Source organism: Protopterus annectens, chromosome 4.part1 (genome assembly GCF_019279795.1).
Source record: "Protopterus annectens isolate FY-2018-M chromosome 4.part1, PAN1.0, whole genome shotgun sequence".
NCBI classification, from domain to species: domain Eukaryota; kingdom Metazoa; phylum Chordata; order Ceratodontiformes; family Protopteridae; genus Protopterus; species Protopterus annectens.
In genome coordinates this window covers 914,599,759-914,622,797 of record NC_056734.1, presented here as the reverse complement: position 1 = coordinate 914,622,797, position 23,039 = coordinate 914,599,759, and the positions used below count along the sequence as shown (strand labels likewise).

The 23,039-nt window shown below is 43.0% G+C and overlaps 1 protein-coding gene across 1 annotated transcript in view; it reads right to left on the bottom strand.

Moving 5' to 3' along the window:
• The window catches only part of LOC122801341 (mucin-19-like), a 938,154-nt gene that overhangs the window by 448,003 nt on the left and 467,112 nt on the right, over window positions 1–23,039 (bottom strand). Inside the window, exon 27 of the mRNA XM_044070881.1 lies at window positions 20,306–20,563. Coding sequence (XP_043926816.1) covers window positions 20,306–20,563 — 258 coding nt within the window. The remainder of the gene's footprint in view (window positions 1–20,305; window positions 20,564–23,039) is intronic.

Sequence of the window (23,039 nt, the reverse complement as noted above, 5' to 3'; positions counted from 1 at the left end):
TAGTAGTCCTTCAAGGAGTGAATGTAAAGGTTAAATAGCGAAGCCATAGCAACAAATTGCAAGAGCCACTGCTGTATACCAGTTAATCCACAAGTCCCACGGGAAAGCACATACTCCCATTTAAACAGTATTAGTATTATTAGGTGTCAGTTAACATACACACTGAGAAGAATGAACTGGAGGAAGCAATAGTCAGGTTTCAGTACAACATGCATTTCAGTGCCTACAACACAGCCTTAAATATGAGAGACATACCAACCTTTACACTCACAGAACAGTGTCCACAGCATGGGGTCTGAGGGAGCTGAGAGCACATCGCACTGCTATGAATGACACTATGCGTGATGTTGCGGCTGCCATCCATAATCTCACTGATGTCATTGACAGACGTTAGGGGGACTCATTAGATCTGTTCCACAACTACATGTCCATGAGCCAGGGCAATGCAGGACAGTTGAGGCATCGACGTGGACGTATGCCAGCAACATAAGCAGCTGGCAGTCATCGCGGACAACAACAAACCCGCAGCCGCTCCCATAGTGCCAGTGCCAGCCCCAGTAATGCTGGGTCTGTGCTGTCATCAGACTGCCCTAGGAGACCACGTGCACGTGGCTCTGGACAGTCCCAGCAGGGAAATGTCTCCAGTCATCAACCAACTGCTTCTGATGACAGTACCTAATATGGTTTAGTACCTGATACTGTCCATAGCACCCCTGCCAGGCACAGGTACCGTGTCTGTGGCCAAAGACAGTGATCTGTATGACCTGGCAGGTACAGTGTGTGGCTTTCCACAAACACCCGTATATGGCAGCCACGAGGTGGAACTGTGTGCATGCATACACACATGCATAATGCTAACACCTAGGGCTAACACATACATGCACACACTGCATCAACATTGCCCCATCTTGTACTGTTGTCCCTCACTAACACACACACACACACACACACACACACACACATACATGTTGATTGGTTGTATCAGTGGCAGACTCGGGCATACCAAGTACACACCCTGTGCATATGATGAAACTGTGCCACCTCCTGCAATCTGTAACATTTATGCAGGAACAGGTTAACATGGTGCTGATGCACAGGGTGACTACACAGAGGTGTAGTAATATTATGATGTTGTCAGCAGTACAGTGTAATGATATCATTGTGGGTATATCCCAGCATGCCTGATGCATTAACAGTACAATTGTCATTGTATTGTTTTGTACACCACTATTAATTACCATAGTGTAATGTCTGCACATCTTTGCATTCTGGTGGTAAGGCTGAAAACACAAGGTCACCTACATAGGTAGCACAGGGGATATGAAAATGGAAGTAATGATACTCAATGCCGGACATGTAAACCACAAGATGCATGCAGTCCAAACTCTACTCTGCATGGAGAATGTTGATATCTGTGCAGTAATAGACAACAGGTTCAAGACTCACAAGAGCACCCTAATACTACCAGGTTACACCTCATACCATGCTTGACAGCCCCAAAACACGGAACTATGACAGGAGGGTGAGTTACATTAAATGTCAAGGATACTGTGGTGGCAGGACAGGTAGCTTACATCCTTCTAAGTTGGGAACTGCTGGTTGAGGGCTCAGTGTCTGTTATTCTAAAAGTGTATTACTTCCAGTTTAAGCACTTGGGCTTCAGGCCAGTTATTTTACATTAAGAAGGTTCATGGTCTGCACTCTTGTGGGAGAAGAGGCTGGACTCTGCCTGTCTGAGCTGGGAATTACTGGCTAAAGGCTTATAGTGCCTGCATATTTTAACTGTTTTTTACTGAAATTGGTACACCTTGTTTGCTGTAGCATAGACTAGATCCAGGCCTGCTGAATGTAGCTTTGTTTGTATGCTTGTTTGCTTGTTATTTCCCTGAAACGCTAATTCCACCTAAAACGCAGCTTTTCAGTGCTTCTGTGGATCCCTACTGGCATCTGCATTGCTTACTGTACTTATTTCCTTATTTCACTTGAAAGTTACTGTTTGTCATTTTTGCATTTAAGTTACCTGTAACACACTGCATTTAAGTTACCTAGCACTCGCTCACTAAGGCAATTATATACGTCAGCACTAATAAATTAAAAGCACTACACCCTCACAAACTCCCCTTGAGTACCTTGTTCCCCATTGGCCCTTTTTGTTGTCAATTATAAAGGAATTCCCAATACTATTCTAGCATGCCCAAAGGTCAGTTGTCAATCTCCTCTCTGGTCCAGCTGGTGAATCTGGGAATCTTGAGGCAATGTTACAACTGCCTCATGTACACAGGCAACCCTCTCTTCCTCCCAACAAATTCCAACACATGTGAGAGATGCAACCATATAGCCAAACTGGAGGCTAAGCTCTCTCAACTCAGTACTGGTGAAACCTGTCAGGAGGAGAAGGAAACCACAATCACTACAATTCCAGTCTCACATAGAACTACCACGACAGCAAACCAAACACATAAACACACAAAAACATACTCGGAGGCTCTAAATAAAAATCTGCCTAAGCAGCAGAGACCTCCAAAGCAGACACCCAAGCAACCGCTACCCCAGAACAGAACACGTGCAACACATAGCTCACAAAGCCAGTGTGCCGAACAGTCACAGCCCTTAAGGCTAAACAACACACCTGATACACTTGTAATAGGTGACTATCATCAGGCACACTGACGTCCTGCTCACCAAGCTGAACAAGAAGGTCACGGTGAGTTGCCTGTCGGGTGCTATGATCCGCCACATAACACAAGCACTCAGATCACTCCAAGGCAAGTACAGATATGACTCAGTCATTGTCCATGCCAGTGTGAATGACCTGAGACGTACCTAACTGGACTACATAATAAGAGACATAGAGGAGCTCTCTGAGCATGTGGCCCAGGCTGGTATGACCCTGACCTTGAGTAGCATCTTACCCTCACCAAGAATGATGCCACAATATGAAGACAAGATGATCAATTTCAACAATTGGCTTAGGTATCAGTGTCATTCAAAGGGGATCCAATGCCTGTCAGCCTGGGATGACATGCTCGACAAGCCACAATGCTTTGCTAGGGACGGCTTGCACCTGTCACCCCCGGGCTTTCGGATATTGGCAAAGGCTCTTGCTACCCCCATAGTGCCATTTTTAGGCAAGGCTCAAAAGACAAAACCACCTCCATAGGTATCACAAGGGATAAGAAACTAATAGCAATGCTACTCAATGCCAGCAGTGTAAACCTCAAGATGCATGCACTGGAAATTGTCCTTATAATGGAGAACATCAATATTTGTGCAGTAACAGAATCCTGGTTCAAGGATCCCGAGAGCACCCCAGCACTGCCAGGTTATACCTCATACCATGCTTGTCGGCCCCAAAACTTGCACCAAATCAGAACAGGAGGGGGAGTATCAATATTCGTCAAAGATACACACACCTCCAGGTTGGTGGCACAGCACGAAGCATCAGAGACTATCCATGTGCAACTAACAGTGAGTAAAACTGCCTTCCAGTTTATAGCCTACCACACACCACCCTCCCAAACCCAGGAACCCCACTTGGCCTTCCTGAGAACACTGGAAATATGAAGGTTTCTCCATACACCATTATATTGGTGGACTTTAATTACCCAAACATAGACTGGGATTATTACTCTAGCTCCAACACCCTAGCTCAAAGGTTCCTAGCATTTATACACTCAAATGCTATGGAACAACTTGTTACCACTCCCACAAGAGGGGGAAACATACTGGACCTGATCATCACCAACATGGGGGCTCTATGCTCCAGACCAGAAGTGTATCCCTCACTGGTAAGATCAGACCATAAACTAATCTCACTGGATATTCACATCCCGATCCCACCCCCTGCCCAGAAAACCACAGTGTAAAACTTCTCTACAGCAAATTCCACACCCCTCAAAACTGAGGTGGAATCATTCAAACCCCCGGGCCTGTGGAAAATACGGCCCAGACTGCAGAATCCTTTATAAACGCATTCTATGAACACCTTCAGGAATGCATGGATCATGCAATCCCAAATAAAAACAAGACCCAATCCTACAAAGGCAGAAGTCCTGTCTGGTGGACCACAGCCATAAACAAACTATATAATAGAAGGAGGAAGCTACTACATGACAGAGCAAAATCCCATAAAAGGAAGGCATCTCTGATCAGTGTTAGCAAAATACTACGGGCACTAATAAAATCATCTAAGGCCAGCTTCGAGAGAAGAATTGCACAGGACACTAAGGATAATCACACGGCTTTTTTTAGTTATGTTAGGAACCTGGGTGGGAATTCCCAGATATGCTCAGAATTAGTCCAAAATGACAAAAAACTACACCGAACCCACAGACATTGCCAACATCCTAGCTGACAGGTTCAGAGCAAACTTCTCCCCCCCTCCCCACCAGAAGGGCAGATATCTATCCCAGCAGAGTGCTGCTACCCTGACATCTGAGATGCTCAAGTAAGAGCCGCCCTCTCCAAAGCAAAAAACACAGCATCAATGGGACCAGACGGTGTCCCAGGCTGCGTCCAACATGAACTCCAAGATGAGCTAAACCCAAACATAAAACTACTGTTCAATCTCAGCCTTACCACAGGATATGTACCCAAAGAGTGGCGTACAGCAACAGTGGTCCCTCTATACAAAGATGGTGCCTCAACGGATCCTGGAAACTATCGCCCCATAAGCCTGACTAGCTTGGTCTGCAAAGCTATGGAAAGGATCATCATGGACCTCATACATACAGATATTGGGGACCTACAGACACTGGACCCTACCCAGTTTGTCTTTGTTAAGGTCAGATCCTGCCTCTTAAACCTGGTTGATTTCTTTGAAACAGTCACCAAGGCCATTGACGAGGGGAAGGTGGTCCACATAGCCTACCTGGACCTCGCAAAAGCCTTTGATACAATACCCCACTCGGGCATTATAGATAAGCTCACCAGCTTAAATATAAACCCCTATGTCACTAGATGGGTTTCAAACTGGCTCAAGGACAGAACCCACATGGTTAGAATTGCTGGAGCCATGTCAGACTCCAAACCAGTTACAAGTGGCGTCCCACAAGGCTCAGTCCTGGGACCTCTCCTGTTCGGTATATATTTCTCGGAGGTACAGGCCAACACGGAAGGACTGTGGCTAACCAAGTTCACAGATGACTGCAAACTGGGCGCTATAATCGACTCTCCAGCCGGCACAACCATCCTCCAGAAGGGTCTCATAGAAACAGACAACTGGTGCCACAGCCATGGCCTCAAGCTAAATGCCACAAAGTGTATAGTCATCCCCTTTGGCATTAACAAAGTGGCCACAAATTACCACATAGGTGGTAATTCATTACATACGGAAGAAGTAATTAGGGACATGGGGACCCAAGTTGATAGCAATCTCTCATTTGACAACCATGTGGCCAAAGTGGTTAGAAAAACATTTTATATAGCCCACCTAATCATGACGGGATTCACATCTAGATCAGGGGAGGTCATCGTGCCTCTTTACTCATCCCTCATCAGGCCCATAATTGAGTACAATGCCCTTTTTGGGATGTACCTTACCAGACACCTGCAGCAACTGGAAAGACCCCAAAAGTACCTCACCAAGAGGATCAAAGGGCTCAAACAGATGCCATATGCTGCCCGGTTAACAAAACTCCATACTCAGTGGCATACTGCCTGCTCAGAGGCGATCTGTGCCAAACGTATAATGCCATGTCCAACCCAGAAGTAATGAACATGCTGCACCTCAGAAAATCCAAATCCCATCGAGCTACGCGCTTGAGAGACTTGAACCTCAGCACTGACATAAATAGGACATGCCGGAGGGACAGATTCATAACCCAGAGGCTCCCTTCACTCTGGAATAAAATCCCAGTCCAGGTTAGGCAGAGTCCCTCATTGACTCTCTTCAAGAGGAATCTTGATGAGTGGATGGGGGATTGTAGGTTTACCCCGGGTATCACTTCTGTGTCAATGTTAGACAGAGGCACAGTATACTAACCTCAAAAAAGGGCATAGCAACATTAATTTAAAATGGGTGGCGAAAGCCAAACACACTCTGGCTTGGCTTATAAGTGCCCTAGGGCAGATAGCCTAGGATGAACCTATGAACCTATACCCACACCCCCAGGTTGTTGCCACAGCGTGACGCATCACAGACTATCCACGTGCAACTAACAGTGGGTTAAACTGACTTCCAGGTCATAGCCTGCTACAGACCACCCTCCTAAACCCAGGTAACCCACTTGGCCTACTTAAGAATACATGAATATCTGCAGGTGTCTCCAAACAACAATATATTGGGCAGCTTCATTTACCCACACATAGACTGGGAGCATTACTGTAGCTTCAACACCCTAGGTGAAAGGTTCCTAGAATCCATAAACTCAAATGCTATAGAACAACTTGTTACCACTCCCACAAGTGGGGAAAACATGCTGCACCTGATCATCACCAACATGTGGACTATATGCTCCAGACCAGAAGTGTATCCCTCACTGGTAAGATGACACCATAGCCTACTCTCACTGTATATTCACATACCAACCGCAGCCCCTGCACAGAAAACCACAGTCAAAAAGTTGAGTAATGCAAATTCCATGTATTCACATGAGGCAGGTTTCACACATGGGAACTATTTAAGGTCACAGGTACATATGTCTATGTGGCACACACATACCTCATGTGTGCATTGACATTACTGATATAATATATGTCATACAATATTAAGAGCAACACCCAACACACAGACAAACTGTGTGACAAAAACACACATGGCATTTGTAGGATTCAAACCGCTACATAATTATGTTATGACACTTGAGAGAGACGCATTAGCAGAGTGTGCTATTTGCATTACTGGGACAGTTCCCTTCTCCTGCTATACTTATAGGGTGCTGACATCATCAGTGTTTAGAAAGAGGAATGTACATCATGTAGTGTGTTCTTCTAGTTGCCAAAAGGGACATTTCTTTCAAACAGAATTGCACACACACTACCCCCCCCCCCCAATCACACACACTGCGCATTTGCAGGTTACAAACCCTTACCTAACTATATTATGACACTTGAGAGAGACGCATTAGCGGAGCGTACTAGTCGAATTACTGGGTATCTTTTCTTCTCCTGCAGTATTTATATGGTGCTGACATCATTATTTATAAAGAGGTATGGACATCTATTACTATCTGGCAGTAAGGGGGATAGCATATATATGCATTAACACCTGCCTACTTCAGGGTCACATATGCACATCAGCACTACCAGGTTATGTTTTATACCATGCTTTGTGACCACAGGACCTGTAACACACAACACACCCAGTTCAGACCACCCCTCCCATATCCAGGAGCCACACTTTGTTTCCTTAGGAAGAGTGTAGGATATGAAGGTGTTCACATACACCATTACAGTGGTTAACTTCAGGTACAGGTATATCGAGTGGGGGAACTACTCAGGCCTCAAGAACATCACCCTACAGCCACTACAAGTTGTGAATCCATGTGCTATGGCAGGACCAATCACCACAGCCACAAGAGGGAATACATATTGGACCTGACCATCTGCAACATGGGGCCTCTTTGTTCCACACCAGAGGTAGACCACCATTGTTAATATCTGACCATAACCAACTTTCCCTGGACATCCATATCCCATCCCCTCCCCCAGGCAAGGAAGTCACTGCAAACAAAGTATTTATCAAAAGCAGACTTTACATTTGTGAAGACTGGGGTGGAAGACTTCAAAGGACCCATGCTGGGGGTTTATACAGGACACTCTGCATAATCCTTGACAATTGCATTCTATGAGCATCCGGAAGTTTTGCATTGATCATGCTATCCCAAATAATCCCAAGACTCCTCCACAACAGGAGACCTGTCTGGTGTACACCAGCCATATATAAGCTGTACAACAGAAGGAGGGAGCTAATACATTACAGAGTAATATCCCACAGAGGGAGGACGTCTCTGAACAGTACTGGCAAGACACTTCAATCCCTCAAAATCATCACTTCCAAGTGTTGACAGTGAAATTGTCCAGACACTGCAGATAAGGCACCCCTCAGTCTGTAATAGATGCCCAATTACTGTTATAAGTCCTCGCCAACCCTCTTCCAGCAAACACCAGCCACATGGATGTGACATTGCAAATTCAACCCCTGGGATCTCCACTGTGTCCCTTCTTGACGGAGGCATAGCACACTAGCTTTAAACGGTGCCTTCTGTGACCTACTTTACAGAGGCACAGTAGCCTACTGTATTGGGGAGGCAGACGCCAAACACACTCTGGCTAAGCTTATGTATTCCCTAGGACAAACAGCCTAGTATTGACCTCTACACCCATATGTTTAATTTTCAGATGCACAATATTTGTTGCTGATAAACTGTTTGCAGGTCTTTATTGCCATAGCTTTCCCCGTTTCTATGAACAACTTGTGTATCTGTGGAAGATGTTTGATTATGAGAGGGATCCACTATTTTACTTATGTCTCTGTTGTCATTTAACTGTGTGCACTGGGCAGATTGCTGTATTGTGGGAGGTTCCTGGATTAACACATACAAATTCCAGATATGTGTGGCCAACTGCTAAACTGAGACATGGCCTAAGTGTGTGAGTATGCCCAGTTCAGGCTTTCCATGGCTTGTTGCCTGACATATGTCTCATTTATCAAAGTGTGTGAGCATGCCCAGTGTGAGCTTTCTATATGTTGAAATCTGCGGTCCACCACATTTGTGGTTGTATGTGAACTTCAACAATATGTCACATTTATAGTTGTGTGTTGAAAGTCATGTTGTGTACTTACTGCCCAACTGCTTTGTGTCTGAACCCAACAGGGATTATACTGTGCCTGCAAGGTTTCTATGGGATAGTTTGCATACAGTTGTCAACATCCTTTCATACTGACCAAACACTGTAATATCGTATAGTGTACTGGTTCAGTACTTTCACTGTGGTGGACAGTATCCTGGGTTTCAGTCCTATCACTGCTTTCAATATTCATAGTGAGCACACCAGACTGGTTAAGGGCCAGTTGTGCACATATGACCATGTTGCATTTTGTTCAGATGTGGACTACTTAAACAAGGCTTGTCCAACATTGGTAGTGTATTCCGCAACTTGGGTGGACATTGACAAACACTAGCTATGTGCCCTAGCCCATTTGTAATGCTAGTCAGAGAGTGTGTTTGTCCTTCAACACACATTGTAACTGGAGTTTGCCATGACATATTTCAAGGTTAGTATACTGTGCCTCTGTCTACCCATGACATAACAGTGATACCCAGGGTAAACCTACCATCTCCCATCCACTCATCAAGATTCCTCTTGAGGAGAGTCAATGAGGGACTCTCTGGCTAACCTGTACTGGGAGTTTACTCAAGAGTGGAGGGAGCTTCTGGGTTATGGATCAATCACTACAGCATGTCCTATTTATGTCAGTGCTGGGGTTCAGGTCTCTCATGTGCATAGTTCACTGGCATTCATATTTTACAAGGGGCAGCATTGTTCATTGATTCCAGCTTGGACATGGCTTTATACATCAGGCACAGATTGCCTCTGGGCAGGCAGTATGGCACTGTGTGGAGCTGCAGTTTGTTTAATCAGGCAACACATGGCATCTGTTAGAGCTCTTTGATCCTCCTGGTGAGGTACTTTTGGAGTCTTTCCAGTTGCTGGAGGTGTCTGCTGAGGTACATCCAACAGGGGCCATTGTACTCAATTGTGAGGCTGATGAAGGATGACTGAAGAGGCACGATGACCTCCCCTGATCTAGATGTGACTACCTTCATGATTAGGTGGGTATATGGTATGTTTCTGTAACCACTACAGCCACATGGTTGTCAAATGCAAGATATCTATCAACTTGTGTCCCCAGGTCTCTTATTACTTCTAAAGTACTTAATGGGTTAACACCTATGTGGTAATTGGTGGGCACTTACTGTTTATCCACAGGGGATGACTATACACTTTTCTGCATTTAGCTTGATGACATGGCTCTGGCACCAGTTGTCTGTTTCTATGTGGCCCTTTTGTAGGATGCTTGTGTCAACTGGAGGGTCAGATATGGTGCCCAGTTTGTAGTCATCTGCAAACTTGTTCAGACACAGTCCTTCCATGTTGGCCTGTACCTATGGGAAATATATACCAAACAAGGGAGGTCCCAGGACCGTGCCTTGTGGGATGCCAGTTGTAGCTGGTTTGTAGTCTGACATGGCTGCAGCATTTCTGACCATGCCAGTTCTGTCCTTCAGCTAGTTTGCAACCCATCTACTGACATAGGGGTTTATATTTAAGCTGGTGAGCTTATCTATAATGAACACGTGGGGTATTGTATGGAAGGCTTTTGCAATGTCCAGATAGGCTGTGTGGACCACATTCCCCTCATCAATGGCCTTGATGACTGTTTCAAATGAGTCAAACATGTTTAAGGGGCAGGATCTGCCCTTAAGAAAGCCACACTGGGTAGGGTCCAGTGTCTGTAGGTCCCCAATATCTTTATTTCTGAGGTCCATGATGATCCTTTCCATAGCTTTGCAGACCAAGCTTGTCAGGATTCTGGGGTGATAGTTTTCAGTATCCATTCAGGCATCACCTTTGTGGAGAGGGACCACTGTTGCTGTACACTGCTCTTTGGGTACATATCCTGTGGTAAGGCTGAGGCTGAGCAGTAGTGTTATTTGGCATTCCATTCTTCTTGGAGTTCATGTTGGATGCAGCCCAGGACACCATCTCGTACCATTGATGCTGTGTGTTTTGCTTTGAAGATGCTGGCTGTTACCTCAGCATCTGCAATGTCAGGGGGCCAGCACTCTGCTGGGATAGATATTTGGCATTTTGGTGGGGGGGGGGTTTGCACTGAACCTGTCAGGTTGGATGTTGGCAATGTGTGTGGGTTTGGTGTATTGTTTGTAATATTTGAGTAATTCAGAGCATAGCTGTGAATTCCCACCAAGGTTCCTACCATCAGTTAAGAAAGCCTTGTGATTATCCTTAGTGTCCTGTACAATTTGTATCTTCATAGGTTCATCAGTTCATACTAGGCTATCTGCCCTAGGGCATTTATAACCCTAGCCAGAGTGTGTGTGGCTTTCGCCACCCCTTGCTATGTGAATATTATGCCCATTTAGGGTTTACTTTATTGTGCCTCTGTCTAGACGTGACACAGTGATGACCCCCAGTGTAAATCTACAATCTCCCATCCACTCGTCAAGATTCCTCTTGAAGAGAGTCAGTGAGGGGCTCTGCCTAACATGGACTGGGATTCTGTTCCAGAGTGTAGGGAGCCTCTGGGTTATGAATCTGTCCCTCCAGCACATCCTATTTATTTATGTGTTGAGGTTGAAATCTCTCGCTCTTGCAGCTCTGATGGATTTGGATTTTCTCAGGTGGAGCATGTCCATTAATTCTGGATTGGACATGGCCTTGTACATCTGGCATACATCGCCTCTGAGTAGGCAGTATGTGACTGAATACAGCTGGGGTTTCTTCAACCGGGCAGCATATGACAAATGTTTGAGACCCTTTATCCTCTTGGTGAGGTAATTTTGGGGTCTTTCTAACTGCTGCAAGTGTCAGGTAAGGTACATCCCAAATGAGGCATTGTACTCAATTATGGGCCTGATAAGAAAAGAGTATAGGGGCACAATGGCCTCTCTTGATGTAGATGTGAATCCTTTCATGATAAGGTGGCCAATATAGAAGGTCTTCCTAGCCACCTTGGCAATGTGAGTGTCACATGAGAGGTTATTGTCCACTTGTGTCCCTATGTCCCTGATTACTTCTTCCATACGTAATGGATTACCACATATGTGGTAATTTGTGAGTACCTTGTTTGGTATTTGGAGAGACATTCATACTCTCCAGTGTCTTCAGGAAGGCTGAGTGGGGTTCCTGGGTTTGAGAGGGTGGTCTGTAGCATGCTACAAACTGTACAGCAGTTTTGCCTTTGGTTAGTTGCACATGGATGGTCTCCGATGCTTTGTGCGTTGTCACTAACCTGGATGTGTGGGTATCTTTGATGAATATGAATACTCCCCCTCCTTTTGCGGTTTGGTCCAGGTTTTGGGGCCGAAAAGCATGATATGAGGTATAAACTAGTAGTGCTGGGGTGCTCTCAGGAGCCTTGAAGCAGGTTTCCGTCACTGCGCATACATCGATGTTCTCCATACTCGGGAGGGCCTCGAGAGTGTGCATCTTGAGGTTTAGACTTCTGGCATTGAGCAGCATTACCCTTAGTTTTTTTCACTTATGTTTTCTAGGGAGTTGGGTTTGTCTTTTGAGCCTTGCCTAAAAAAGGCACTATGGAGGTGGCAAGAGCCTTAGCCAATATCCAGAAGCCCAGGGGTGACAGGTGCAAGCCATCCCTGGCAAAGCAGCGTGGCTTGTCAAGCATGTCATCCCAAGCAGACAGACATTGGATCCCCTTGGAATGACACCAGTAATTAAGCCAATTGTTAAAGCTGATCATTCTGTGTTTGTACTGTGGCATCATTCTTGGTGAGGGTAGGATGCTGTTCAGGGTCAGAGTCATACCAGCCTGGGCTACATAATCAGAGAGCTCCTCTATGTCTCTTTTCATGTAGTCCAGGGAGGTACGTCTCAGGTCATTCACACCAGCATGGACAATGACTGAGTCATATTTGTACTTGCTTTGGAGTGACCTGCATGCTTGTGTTATGTGGCAGATTGTAGCGGCCTACAGGCAGCTTACTGTAACCTTTTCCTTGTTCAGTCTGGTGAGTGGGACATCAGTGTGTCTGACTATGGAGTCACCTATTACAAGTGTATCAGGCATGTTGTTTGTCCTTAAGGGCTGTGACTGTTGGCACACTGACTTTGTCAACTATGTGTTGCATGTGCTATGTTTTGAGGTAGTGGTTGCTTGGGTGTCTGCTTTGGAGGTGTCTGTTGATTTGGTGAATTTTTAATTAGAGCCTCCGGGAATGTTTTTGTGTGTTTATGCATTTGGTTTGCAGTTGTGATAGGTCTATGTGAGACTGGGTTTGTAGTGTGTGTGGTTACCTTCTCCTCCTGACTAGTTTTGCCAGTACTGAGTTGAGAGAGCTCGGCCTCCAGTTTGGATAAATGGTTGCATCTCTCACATGTATTTGTATTTCTTGGGGGGAGGAGGGGGTTTTCTGTGTACATGGGGCAGGTGTAAGATTGCCTCAATTTTCACAGATTCAACATGCTGTAGCTGGCCTTCGTGGATTTTATGTGTGGCCATAGTTTTTTGCCATAATACTGGTCAGAGATTACTTCCCTTTTTGTGATTTGCTCTATCATGTAGTAGCTTCCTCCTTCTCTTGCATGGTTTGGTAATGGCTGGGGTCCACCAAGCCAGATGCCTGCGTGTATGGAATTGGGTCTTGGTTTTATTTGGGATTGCATAATCCATGCATTCCTGAAAGTGTTCATAGAATGCATTTATAAAGGGTTCTGAGGAGTGGACATATTTTCCACAGGCACAGGGCCTTTGATGGATTCCACATCAGTTTGGAGGAGTGCCAAATTTGCTTTACACATGTTTTTCACTGTGGTTTTCTGCCCAGGGACTGGGGTCAGGATGTGAACATCCAGTGTGATTACTCTATGGTCTGATCTTACCAGTGAGGGATACACTTCTCATCTGGCCATAGAGTACCCATGTTGCTGATTACCACATCCAGTATGCTTACCCCTCTTGTGGGAGTGGTAAGTTGTTCCTGAGCATTTTGGTTTATGAATTCTAGGAACCTTTGGCCTAGGGTGTTGGAGCTAGAATAATGTTCCCAGTCTATGTTTGAGTATTTTCAGTCACCCAGTATAATGTTGTTTGGAGAGCTTGATATTTTCATGTGTTCCGACGTAGGCCAAGTGCGGTTTCTGGCATTAGGAGGATAGTCTGTAGCAGGCTACAGACTGGGAGTCAGTTTTAGCCACTGTTACTTGCCCGTGGATAGACCATGCTGCTTCTTGTTGTGGTACCAACCTGGGGGTGTGGTTATCCTTGACAATTATTGCTACTCACCCTCCTTTTATAGTTTGTTCCATGTTTTGGGGCTGTAAAGCATGGTATGAGGTGTAACCTGGTAGTGTTAGGGTGCTCTTGTGAGCCTTGACCCAGGTTTCTGTTACAGAACAGATATCAACATTCTCCATGCTGAGGAGAGTTTAGACTGCATGCATCTTGCAGTTTAGACTTCTGGCATTGGGTAGCATTACGTCTAGGTTCTTATCCCTTGTGATACCTATGGAGGTGGGTTTGTGTTTGGAGCCTTACCTATTCAAGGCACAGTGGGGGTGACAGCCTTTGCCAGTATCCAAAAGGCCAGGAGTGATAGGTGCACACCATCCCTAGCAGGTAGAGCATCGTGTCTTGCTCAGCATGTCATCCCAGGCTGACACACATTGGATCCCATTTGACTAACAGCAATACTTAAGCCAATTATTGTAATTGATCATTATATTGTCTTCATATTGTGGCATCATGCTTGGTGACGGTAGGATGTTAGTCAGGGTCATCAAGTTTGCATATACTAAATGGTGTTACATTGCTTAACACATGACAATCATGCCTCAGGTGGTGCTGCAGGGCTGTCTACGTTGGATGCACATACTACACTCCCTGTACATGTTTGAAAGCAGGTTGTGTCAACTTAGGCATCCCTTTTACTATATGTGTGAGTCAGATAGAGGTATAATTTCCAGGGTTCCTACTGAGCCAGTGTATGTGCTATGCATTGCCTCTTTGCAAAGGCCAAGGCATACTGGGCACGTCTCCTTCTGCCTACTGGGGCAGCCTCAGGTTGTTCCTCCTCTGAGTCACGCTCTGCCTGTGATTGGCTTGGCAATGGTGGGGGGCTGTTTGGCCCAGCCCTATCCTGGTCCTGCTGCAGCTGTTTTTGCAGAATCATATTATGTAGCATAGCACATACCATGACAATTTGGGTACATGTAGTTGGTGAGTACTGCAAGGCTCCACCAGATGTGTCCAGGCACTGGAACCATGACTTTAGCAGCCCAAACACACTATCGATTACATTTCGTGTTTGTGCGTGTGCCTCATTATGGCGTTCTTGCTCAGGTGTGTGTGCATTTCTGATGGGTGTCATCAGCCACGGCTCCAGTGTGTAGCCAGCATCCCCCACTAAGTGACCATGTGGGATGTCTCCATTGGCAAATGTCTGGTACAGCTGCATCAAATGCCAGATATGGGAATCATGGTAGCTTCCAGGGCAGCCAGCACACACATTCATTATTATGCCCTGGGCATCACACATGACCTGGCAGTTGATGGAGAGGAAGCCCTTGCGGTTAATGTAGGCCCTACCCTGCTCACCAGCTGGTGCTTTGATGCGTATATGCGTGCAGTCTATTGCACCCACTACCTCAGGGACTTCCGCTATTTGCTGGAAGAGACGCATATTGCTGGCCAATACCTCACGGTAATTGGAGAAATATACATGATCATCGACATGTGCTGACATGGCATCCAGGAACTGGTGCAGTACCCTGGATGCTGATGCCTGTGATATCCCCATCATATCACCAGTTGGTCTCTGGAAGGTACCTGTTGCTAGTATTCTTAGGCCAACACATACCTTGGTTTCCACTGGTATGGGTTCCCCCCTGTTGGTTCTGTGTGTGAGGCGTGGCCTGCACAGCTCAACAATTTGCTGTAGGAGGTCTCTGTCCACTCTATAGTGCTCCACTATCTCCATCTCATGTAACCCCTGATAGGTGACCCTCGGCCTGTACACTCTTCTTTGTCTCCTCACTGTGGATTGTCCGGCAGCATTTGCATAGTCACCACCCTCAGCAAGTTGCATATTTCTCCTTATAACTGCTATGGCAGCCCCTAGCATTTTTGGTCTGAGTGAAGCTTTTTCAGTTTTCACTTCTAATAGCTTACTCCTCTGTTGCAGTGTCTCTTGAGAGAAACATTCTGCACTGTTGTTTGCAGAGTTTTAAGTGCTGGGCTGGGCTACTGTTCTGCCTGTGTAATTGCCTGATTCTGATTGTTTTCACCTTCTAGCTCTGCCAGTAATCCCTGCTAGCTTTCTACTATTTCTCATGCTTCGTTTTCCCTTCTGTTTCCTCAGGGGGGAGCGACACGCATACCAGTGAAAACACGTTCACAGTGGCTAACACGTGCGCACACATGCTTAGACAGACTAGAATCTGCTTATTCAGGTTAAAACGTGCACACACCAGTGCAAACAAGCTTACAGGTGTTTAAACAGGCTCCTACATGCTTATTCTGCCTTAAACGTGTGCACTCACGCTTACACGTGCGCACTCTATCTTACTCATGCCTACCAGCGTGTACACGCATGCATGCATGCCCTACAAGAAACTTTGGTGTTATCCATAGTGTACACCTTCCATTACTTGGCTTTCCCATGCCTACTTGTTGACACTCCTCTTTCCATGATGTATGACTGACATCTTTCACATGCCACTGTGCTCCAATGAGCTGCATTTCTTTCATACATTCCCCCTGTGATGTCACCTATCTCCTACTCTGTTACTCCCCCTTATCCTACTCCTACACTGCACAGAATGTGCTCATTTCCTATGTGACAGCACGATTCATTATCCTACCACTCATTTACATGGGATTGCCTACTAATGCTTAGTTACATGTCTTACACTCAGCTTCCCCCCTTAGCAACCCCTACTTGGTGGCCATGTTGTTTTCAGCCTGCTATTCCCTTACATTGTAAATTCATACTTTTTTATAGTGCGGCCAGTTTGCGCTGCGCTACATTTAAACATTTTTATTTTATTTTTGCATCGGGGTACATATTGGGCCATTGGCATGCTGCTTGGGACATTTGCAACATTTATTTGGAGCTGACAAGGCTCCATTGTGTTATTTGCAGAATGGTACTCAGTTATCAACTGAGTACATTTCTGCAGATAACACAGCTCTTACACAGGCAGGTTTCTGCTTCCTGAATCGTGAAATTACCTCATTTGCATGCCTTTCGGCTGCAAGTGAGGTAATTAGCATATCCACGCCCTGTCTGTGTAGGAGCCGTTTTAGGTGCTCTCTTACACGCACATGCAGGCTGTTCCTGGATAGCGATGGCTGCATGGAGTCTTACACTACTCTTAGACTCCGTGCAAGCCATCGTGAATCCATGTTTCTGTTTTTTTGCAGTCCATTTCTAGCAGAAATGACTGAATTAAACTACTTTCTCTTCCTGGAGGGAGCTGTAGTCTTCCATTGTGTCAACAGGATTCTTGTTTTTTGTAAACACTTCAACTAAACCAACTTTCTTAATACCATCATTTTTATTACTGCAGCTTGAGGGAAAAACAGCTTGTTAGTGAAACTTTTCACCTTGTGCTGGGTTGAACCAGGGAATGTGTAAAACTAAAGGAAGGATCTTTGTAAATATTTAACTTACAGGGGATTCTCCAGAATATTGCAACACATGTATGAATGCTTTAAAGTTAGTTGATTAAAGGCCTCAAAATACCCAGATGGATGGATGATTGCAATATTTAACCAAACATTAAAGTCCACATTAAAAAACAATACTGAGGTAGAAGGGAAACACTTGGACTAGCTAATGCCATACATTATTTTTGGCATTACCAAGTACCACAAACCTCAGTAGCATTCTGATCTTCAGTTCCTTTGATTTGTTATATGGTAGTTAAGACTATTAATCATTGCCAGGTAAGAACAAAGAACCTTTTTAAAAGTATCAAACAGTAACTATACCATCTGATATGGCAGTCTGAAACTGGTGATGGCCACTGTCTGGGAACATGCAAAAACATCCCAACTAACACAAAAGGGTACATAAAAGAAATGCAATTTCAGGGGTTTTGCCAGGGGCAAGTCTCCTGCATCACCTACATGTGGGCAGTATCTTCTCTAAATGTACTGATTCTGAGATCACACAATACTAGGTAAAAGGAAAAACTCTCATGCCCTGATACTCTACACCCTTGATTTTGCAAAGCCATTGGTTACATAAAAATGAGAATACTATAAAAAACATAAAAATAAGAAAAATACAGATTTTATAAGAAGGTCAGATCTCCCTGAAATCCCCTCCCTCATGCACAAATCCCTGTCCTGTATCTGGGGTTGTACAGCAGTCAAAATAAGGAAAATATCCTCACCACCACCGTTGCCAAGTTTTTTCTTAAGAAAAACTTTCATGGAAACAGGAATTGAGTAATAAACTGAAAACAACTGATGATCCCCCTACAATTAACCATGAACAAACTCATATGAGCCCGTGAGTGTGTGCGCGTGTGCGCGCGCGTGTGTGTGTGTGTGTGTGTGTGTGTGTGTGTGTGTGTGTGTGTGTGTGTGTGTGTGTGTGTGTGTGTGTGTGTGTGTGTGTGTGTGTGTGTGTGTGTGTGTGTGTGTGTGTGTGTGTGTGTGTGTGTGTGTGTGTGTGTGTTCGTTGGTCTGCATATATACCTAAGAGTATACATAGCATCCTATAAAATAGCTATCATCTGATATTTCCCTTTTTCAGTCTTATTCCTCTGTTAATATTTTATGTTTTATTATCATGTCGTTGCTTCATCTCTTTATTTATTATAACTCACTCATTTTATACCTCACAATAGATGCTATGACATATCAAGAAACAGAATTAAACAGGAAAACTTTTTCACCCTTTATAACTCTGTGTCCTGTGATAATGTTTTATAAATTATAACTATATGTTTTTATGTCTCAGTCTACCCTCTGAACAACTCTATATCCTTTGCTTATACAAAGGTATAGTTATGGATATGTGTATGCATGTTTTTTTACCTCTATAATGTCATTGGAACTTTTCTCCTTGGCCTTCTCCTCAAAATGGGATGAGTTTTATGCCCAGTTGAACTCCCCTGGTAATCACATGCCAAACAAAAATAAAGAACATATCTATATATCTATATCTCTCTCTCTCTCTCTCTCACTAGATATATATATATATATATATATATATATATATATATATATATATATATATATATATATACATACAAAACAAACATGCTCACACATACACATATAAATGTGCATGTGTGTGTGTGTGTGTGTGTGTATGTGTGTCTGTATATATATATATATATATATATATATATATATATATATATATATATATATATATATATCTGAATACACACAAGTTGATATCATCATTATGTAATACATTAAACCTCCTGTAGTTTATATGAATGTACTAGGCTAACTACCCTTGTGGACCATTTTAAGCCTAGCTAATTTCCCTTAGAGACAGCCAAACCCTTTGCTTTTCATCTGTGAGGTAATCACCTTACTATTATGCCAACTTCCACCTTCTTGATATTGGAGCTACATCGGGTATGTGCAAATGGCCCCATAAAGGACATATCAGTGATGCAGTTACATGGCTTCGGAATTCCTAAGACTTTTTAGGTTTTATCTTTTAAGACTTCATTGTTTCATTCTGTCCAGTAATGCCAAAGCTCACTAGCTGTAGACATGCCATGTTACAGAATTTTGTGTGACGTCACCAGTACAGCATAAATGAATTGCTTGGCTATTCTTTAGAAGCACTGGGCTAAAAACCCATCTGACCACCATAAACATTAAGGTGCTTGCAAAATATCTCAAATAACATCCAAGCAAAGGTTAAACATATTACACAGATAAACCATTCAGAAAACGCTGCAAGAAAGCACTCTTGAAAGTCTTTCTTGCACCTTATACATAGTTTATTTTGCATTTTTGACTCAGTGCAGAAAATATATCAATAAATATGCAGCATTAGCATCCCCGTTAAGGCCAGATTTACTAACTAAAATTAGTCCTGCAACTTGGCTGCTAATGTTTTATAAGTAACTAACACTTTTGACTTGTGTACCGAGAATAACAAAATGCTGCCATGCAACAAGCCAGAATAAATGGTTAGCAGTTTGTTCAGAATATTTCATCCATTATTTAACATAAAGTGCACCTAGACAACATTAAATAGAAATTATAGTTTTAGTTTTACTCCTACATGTAAAAACAAAATGAAAACATATGCAATTTATTTTATAATTAATTTAGAGTAATCCCTATTAAGAATGAAACCTTTGAGGAAGGTTATGATTTCCCATTTAATTGACTTTCTGAATTTATCAGTCACTATTACAGGTGACACCTGGCATTATTATATCATTCCCACATACAGGTGCATGTTTTTGATAAATATTAATCCAAACTTGATTTTGTTAACTGAAATAGTACTTAAATAGGCATTAAAGCAGGGCTTCATTACTATAAAATTTAGTATGAGCGTTCAGATAGTATGTTTGACTTTATTTAATCCTTATTCTTAGAATCAAATCTTACTTGTAAATATGGACAAAGTGGCTGGATTTCCCAGTGTTACATTGTCTGCAGCTACAGGTGTGATCGTGATGGTGTAGGGACTGCCAGGGTTCAGTCCCAACAAGCTGACGTAAGGAGTGGTGACTGTCAGAGATGATGATGGAGGCCCTGTAATCTGTATTCTGTAGGAAATCTGATTACCAGGAGGTGTTCCCCATGACACAAACACAGATGTAGCCGTGGCATTAACAACAGTTGGTAGCGTTACATCACTTGGTGCTGCAAGAGAAAACATTAAATTAGACAACATGTGAATCACTTACTTCATCTGTCTAAATGTTTAATGAAACATAAAATGTGCATAGGCTTGTTTTCCTAGTTTGCCATAAAAGCTTGCACTGATGCATTCATTTGAATATGCTTGAATTTACACCAGTTATCTTTGAGACTATAAAATATTATACAGAATATGAGGCATAGCAGATTTGTATTTTAGATACTGTAATTTTAGAAATACCTTCTATATTAATTCAGAACAGACAAAGTTAGGAAGGAATTAGTCCTTTTCTATAAAAATTCTCAGTTTCACTGTATGACTCACACAACTCTTACCTACTGGCAAACAGAGGAATAACATTCTTTTGGAGTACCTATTAAATTTCATTCTATGGTAATGTTTACTCCAGGAGAACACGTTTATAAGCACCATATAAATACATTTTGTCTCTAAATTGGAATTCATTAAACGTCTTCCCTTCACATGTTTGTTCAAACTTGTGGAACTGGACATGTATTAAAAGGCATATAGAAATAATATGCATATGTGAATGCCATGTGTTAAACAACAAATTGGATATTTTCCAAATGACAAGAGCTTTCATTCACTGTCAGCATTCTGCATCAGCCTTTTGAAGGAATACAGTGGCACAACACATCAAATGGGGGAACAACATGAAGAAGTTGTCAGACTATATCTTAAGTTGCATGGACTATTTAAAAGTATCAGAAGACTACAATCACCACAACAACTACATCACCACTATAACCCCATGCAAGGCACTGAATGCACAAATAGACTTGTGTCCTCTCCTCCTTGGATCATGCTAGCTTCCTGGGAAGACCAGCAGAATACAACTTTTTGTTTATTTATTTTAAATATTGTTGCTAAGTCCCCATATGGATGACTGCATTAAACTGTGTGCAATACATTACCTTAAGGAAATGAAAGACATATAGATTAATCAAAAGGAAACCCTATGAAATAAAACCAACTCATTGTATGTAACCCTTGTCTTTGATGTGTGAAGATGGTTTGCTGTTTGATATGGTGTGTAATATTCAAAACATAGCAACTGATGCAAATGAATTACTGATCAGTTCTTGCAGTTGACTTTATTTAGGAATTGTGTGCCATTTTATAATTGACAAAGACAGCTAAGTGAGAAATAAGGGGATATTATATTTTAGCATGACCATCTTGTGTGTCTAAGACATTTCAGAATGTTTATTTTTTCCTTACAAGCTAAGGGTACATTGCAAAATACCAGAACTAATAGAGCTAAGTCAAACATTGGTTGGCACATCACTAAACTTTTCTACAAGGAAAATGTTTTGTGAATTCCTTTATTATAATAAAAGAAATCTGGCTTTATCATATCTAATAATTAATAAAATACTAGTAACAAATATTGGAATAATTTGCAGTCTCTTATCCTTGACAGTCAAATGTATGTTAAATAACATACAGGACTGAAAATGGTTGTTATAATAAACATAATTCATTTACATAAAATCAGAATTACAAGCTAGAACAGAATTAATGAAGTTTACAAACAGTCCATGCAACTCACATTATGTAACACAAGTGGATAAGAACAAGGTGATGTTAGCTGTCCATCTGGTACCAGTGTCTGTGATGTCACAGCAGCCCTATGGACCCTTAAACTGGAGCAATAACACTAGCCCCTAATGTTTGCCCATGTGGGAATGAATGATGTGAGTCACTGTACCCAGAGGGATATGCAGATAGTCACTATGAAGACTAGTATGTTTGCTTCACATAGAATGAAAAGATACAAAGACAAGATAATCATCTCTTAAAATTGGCTAAGTAGCTGGTGTCATTCTAAGGGAATCCTGTATATGTCAGCCTGTGATGAGATGCTAGACAAGACTTCCTGTTTTGCCAGTTACTGTTGACATCTCTCTTTCAAAGGATTCTGTATAATGGCTGAAGCCTTTCCTACGCCCACAAAGAAATTTTCTCATGCCACCTGATGGTCATTCCTACATAGCAAACATAAACTCAAATTCAGACATCATGGTGCCTCTTCTCAATGGTAGGAGTCTAACTAAAAAAGTGCCTAAACTTCAGGTCTGCCTATATCAGGGATTAGTGCCAATTGTTCCTTCAGGTTTTGGTTAGAAGTGGGATGTATCTGTATTTGTCTGAAATACCACCACCTCATATCAAATTGCCCATGACCCTAACTTGGAGCTCCTGGTGAGCCAAATCACCATAAACAAACTCATGTTTTACTTTATTGCTAGCTACCATGCACCATGAATTTCACCCCAAAATTTATGCAAATTTCCCTATATTTTGAACCAAATGCCATCTTGCTAGGAGGTTTCAGTTATGCAAGCTTTAATTGACTGACATGTTATGCTCACCATTTCCATTTCTTTGTTAATACCAATGCACCAACAAATTATAAAACTGCCCACTAGAAGCTCTAATATTCCAGGCCTGGTT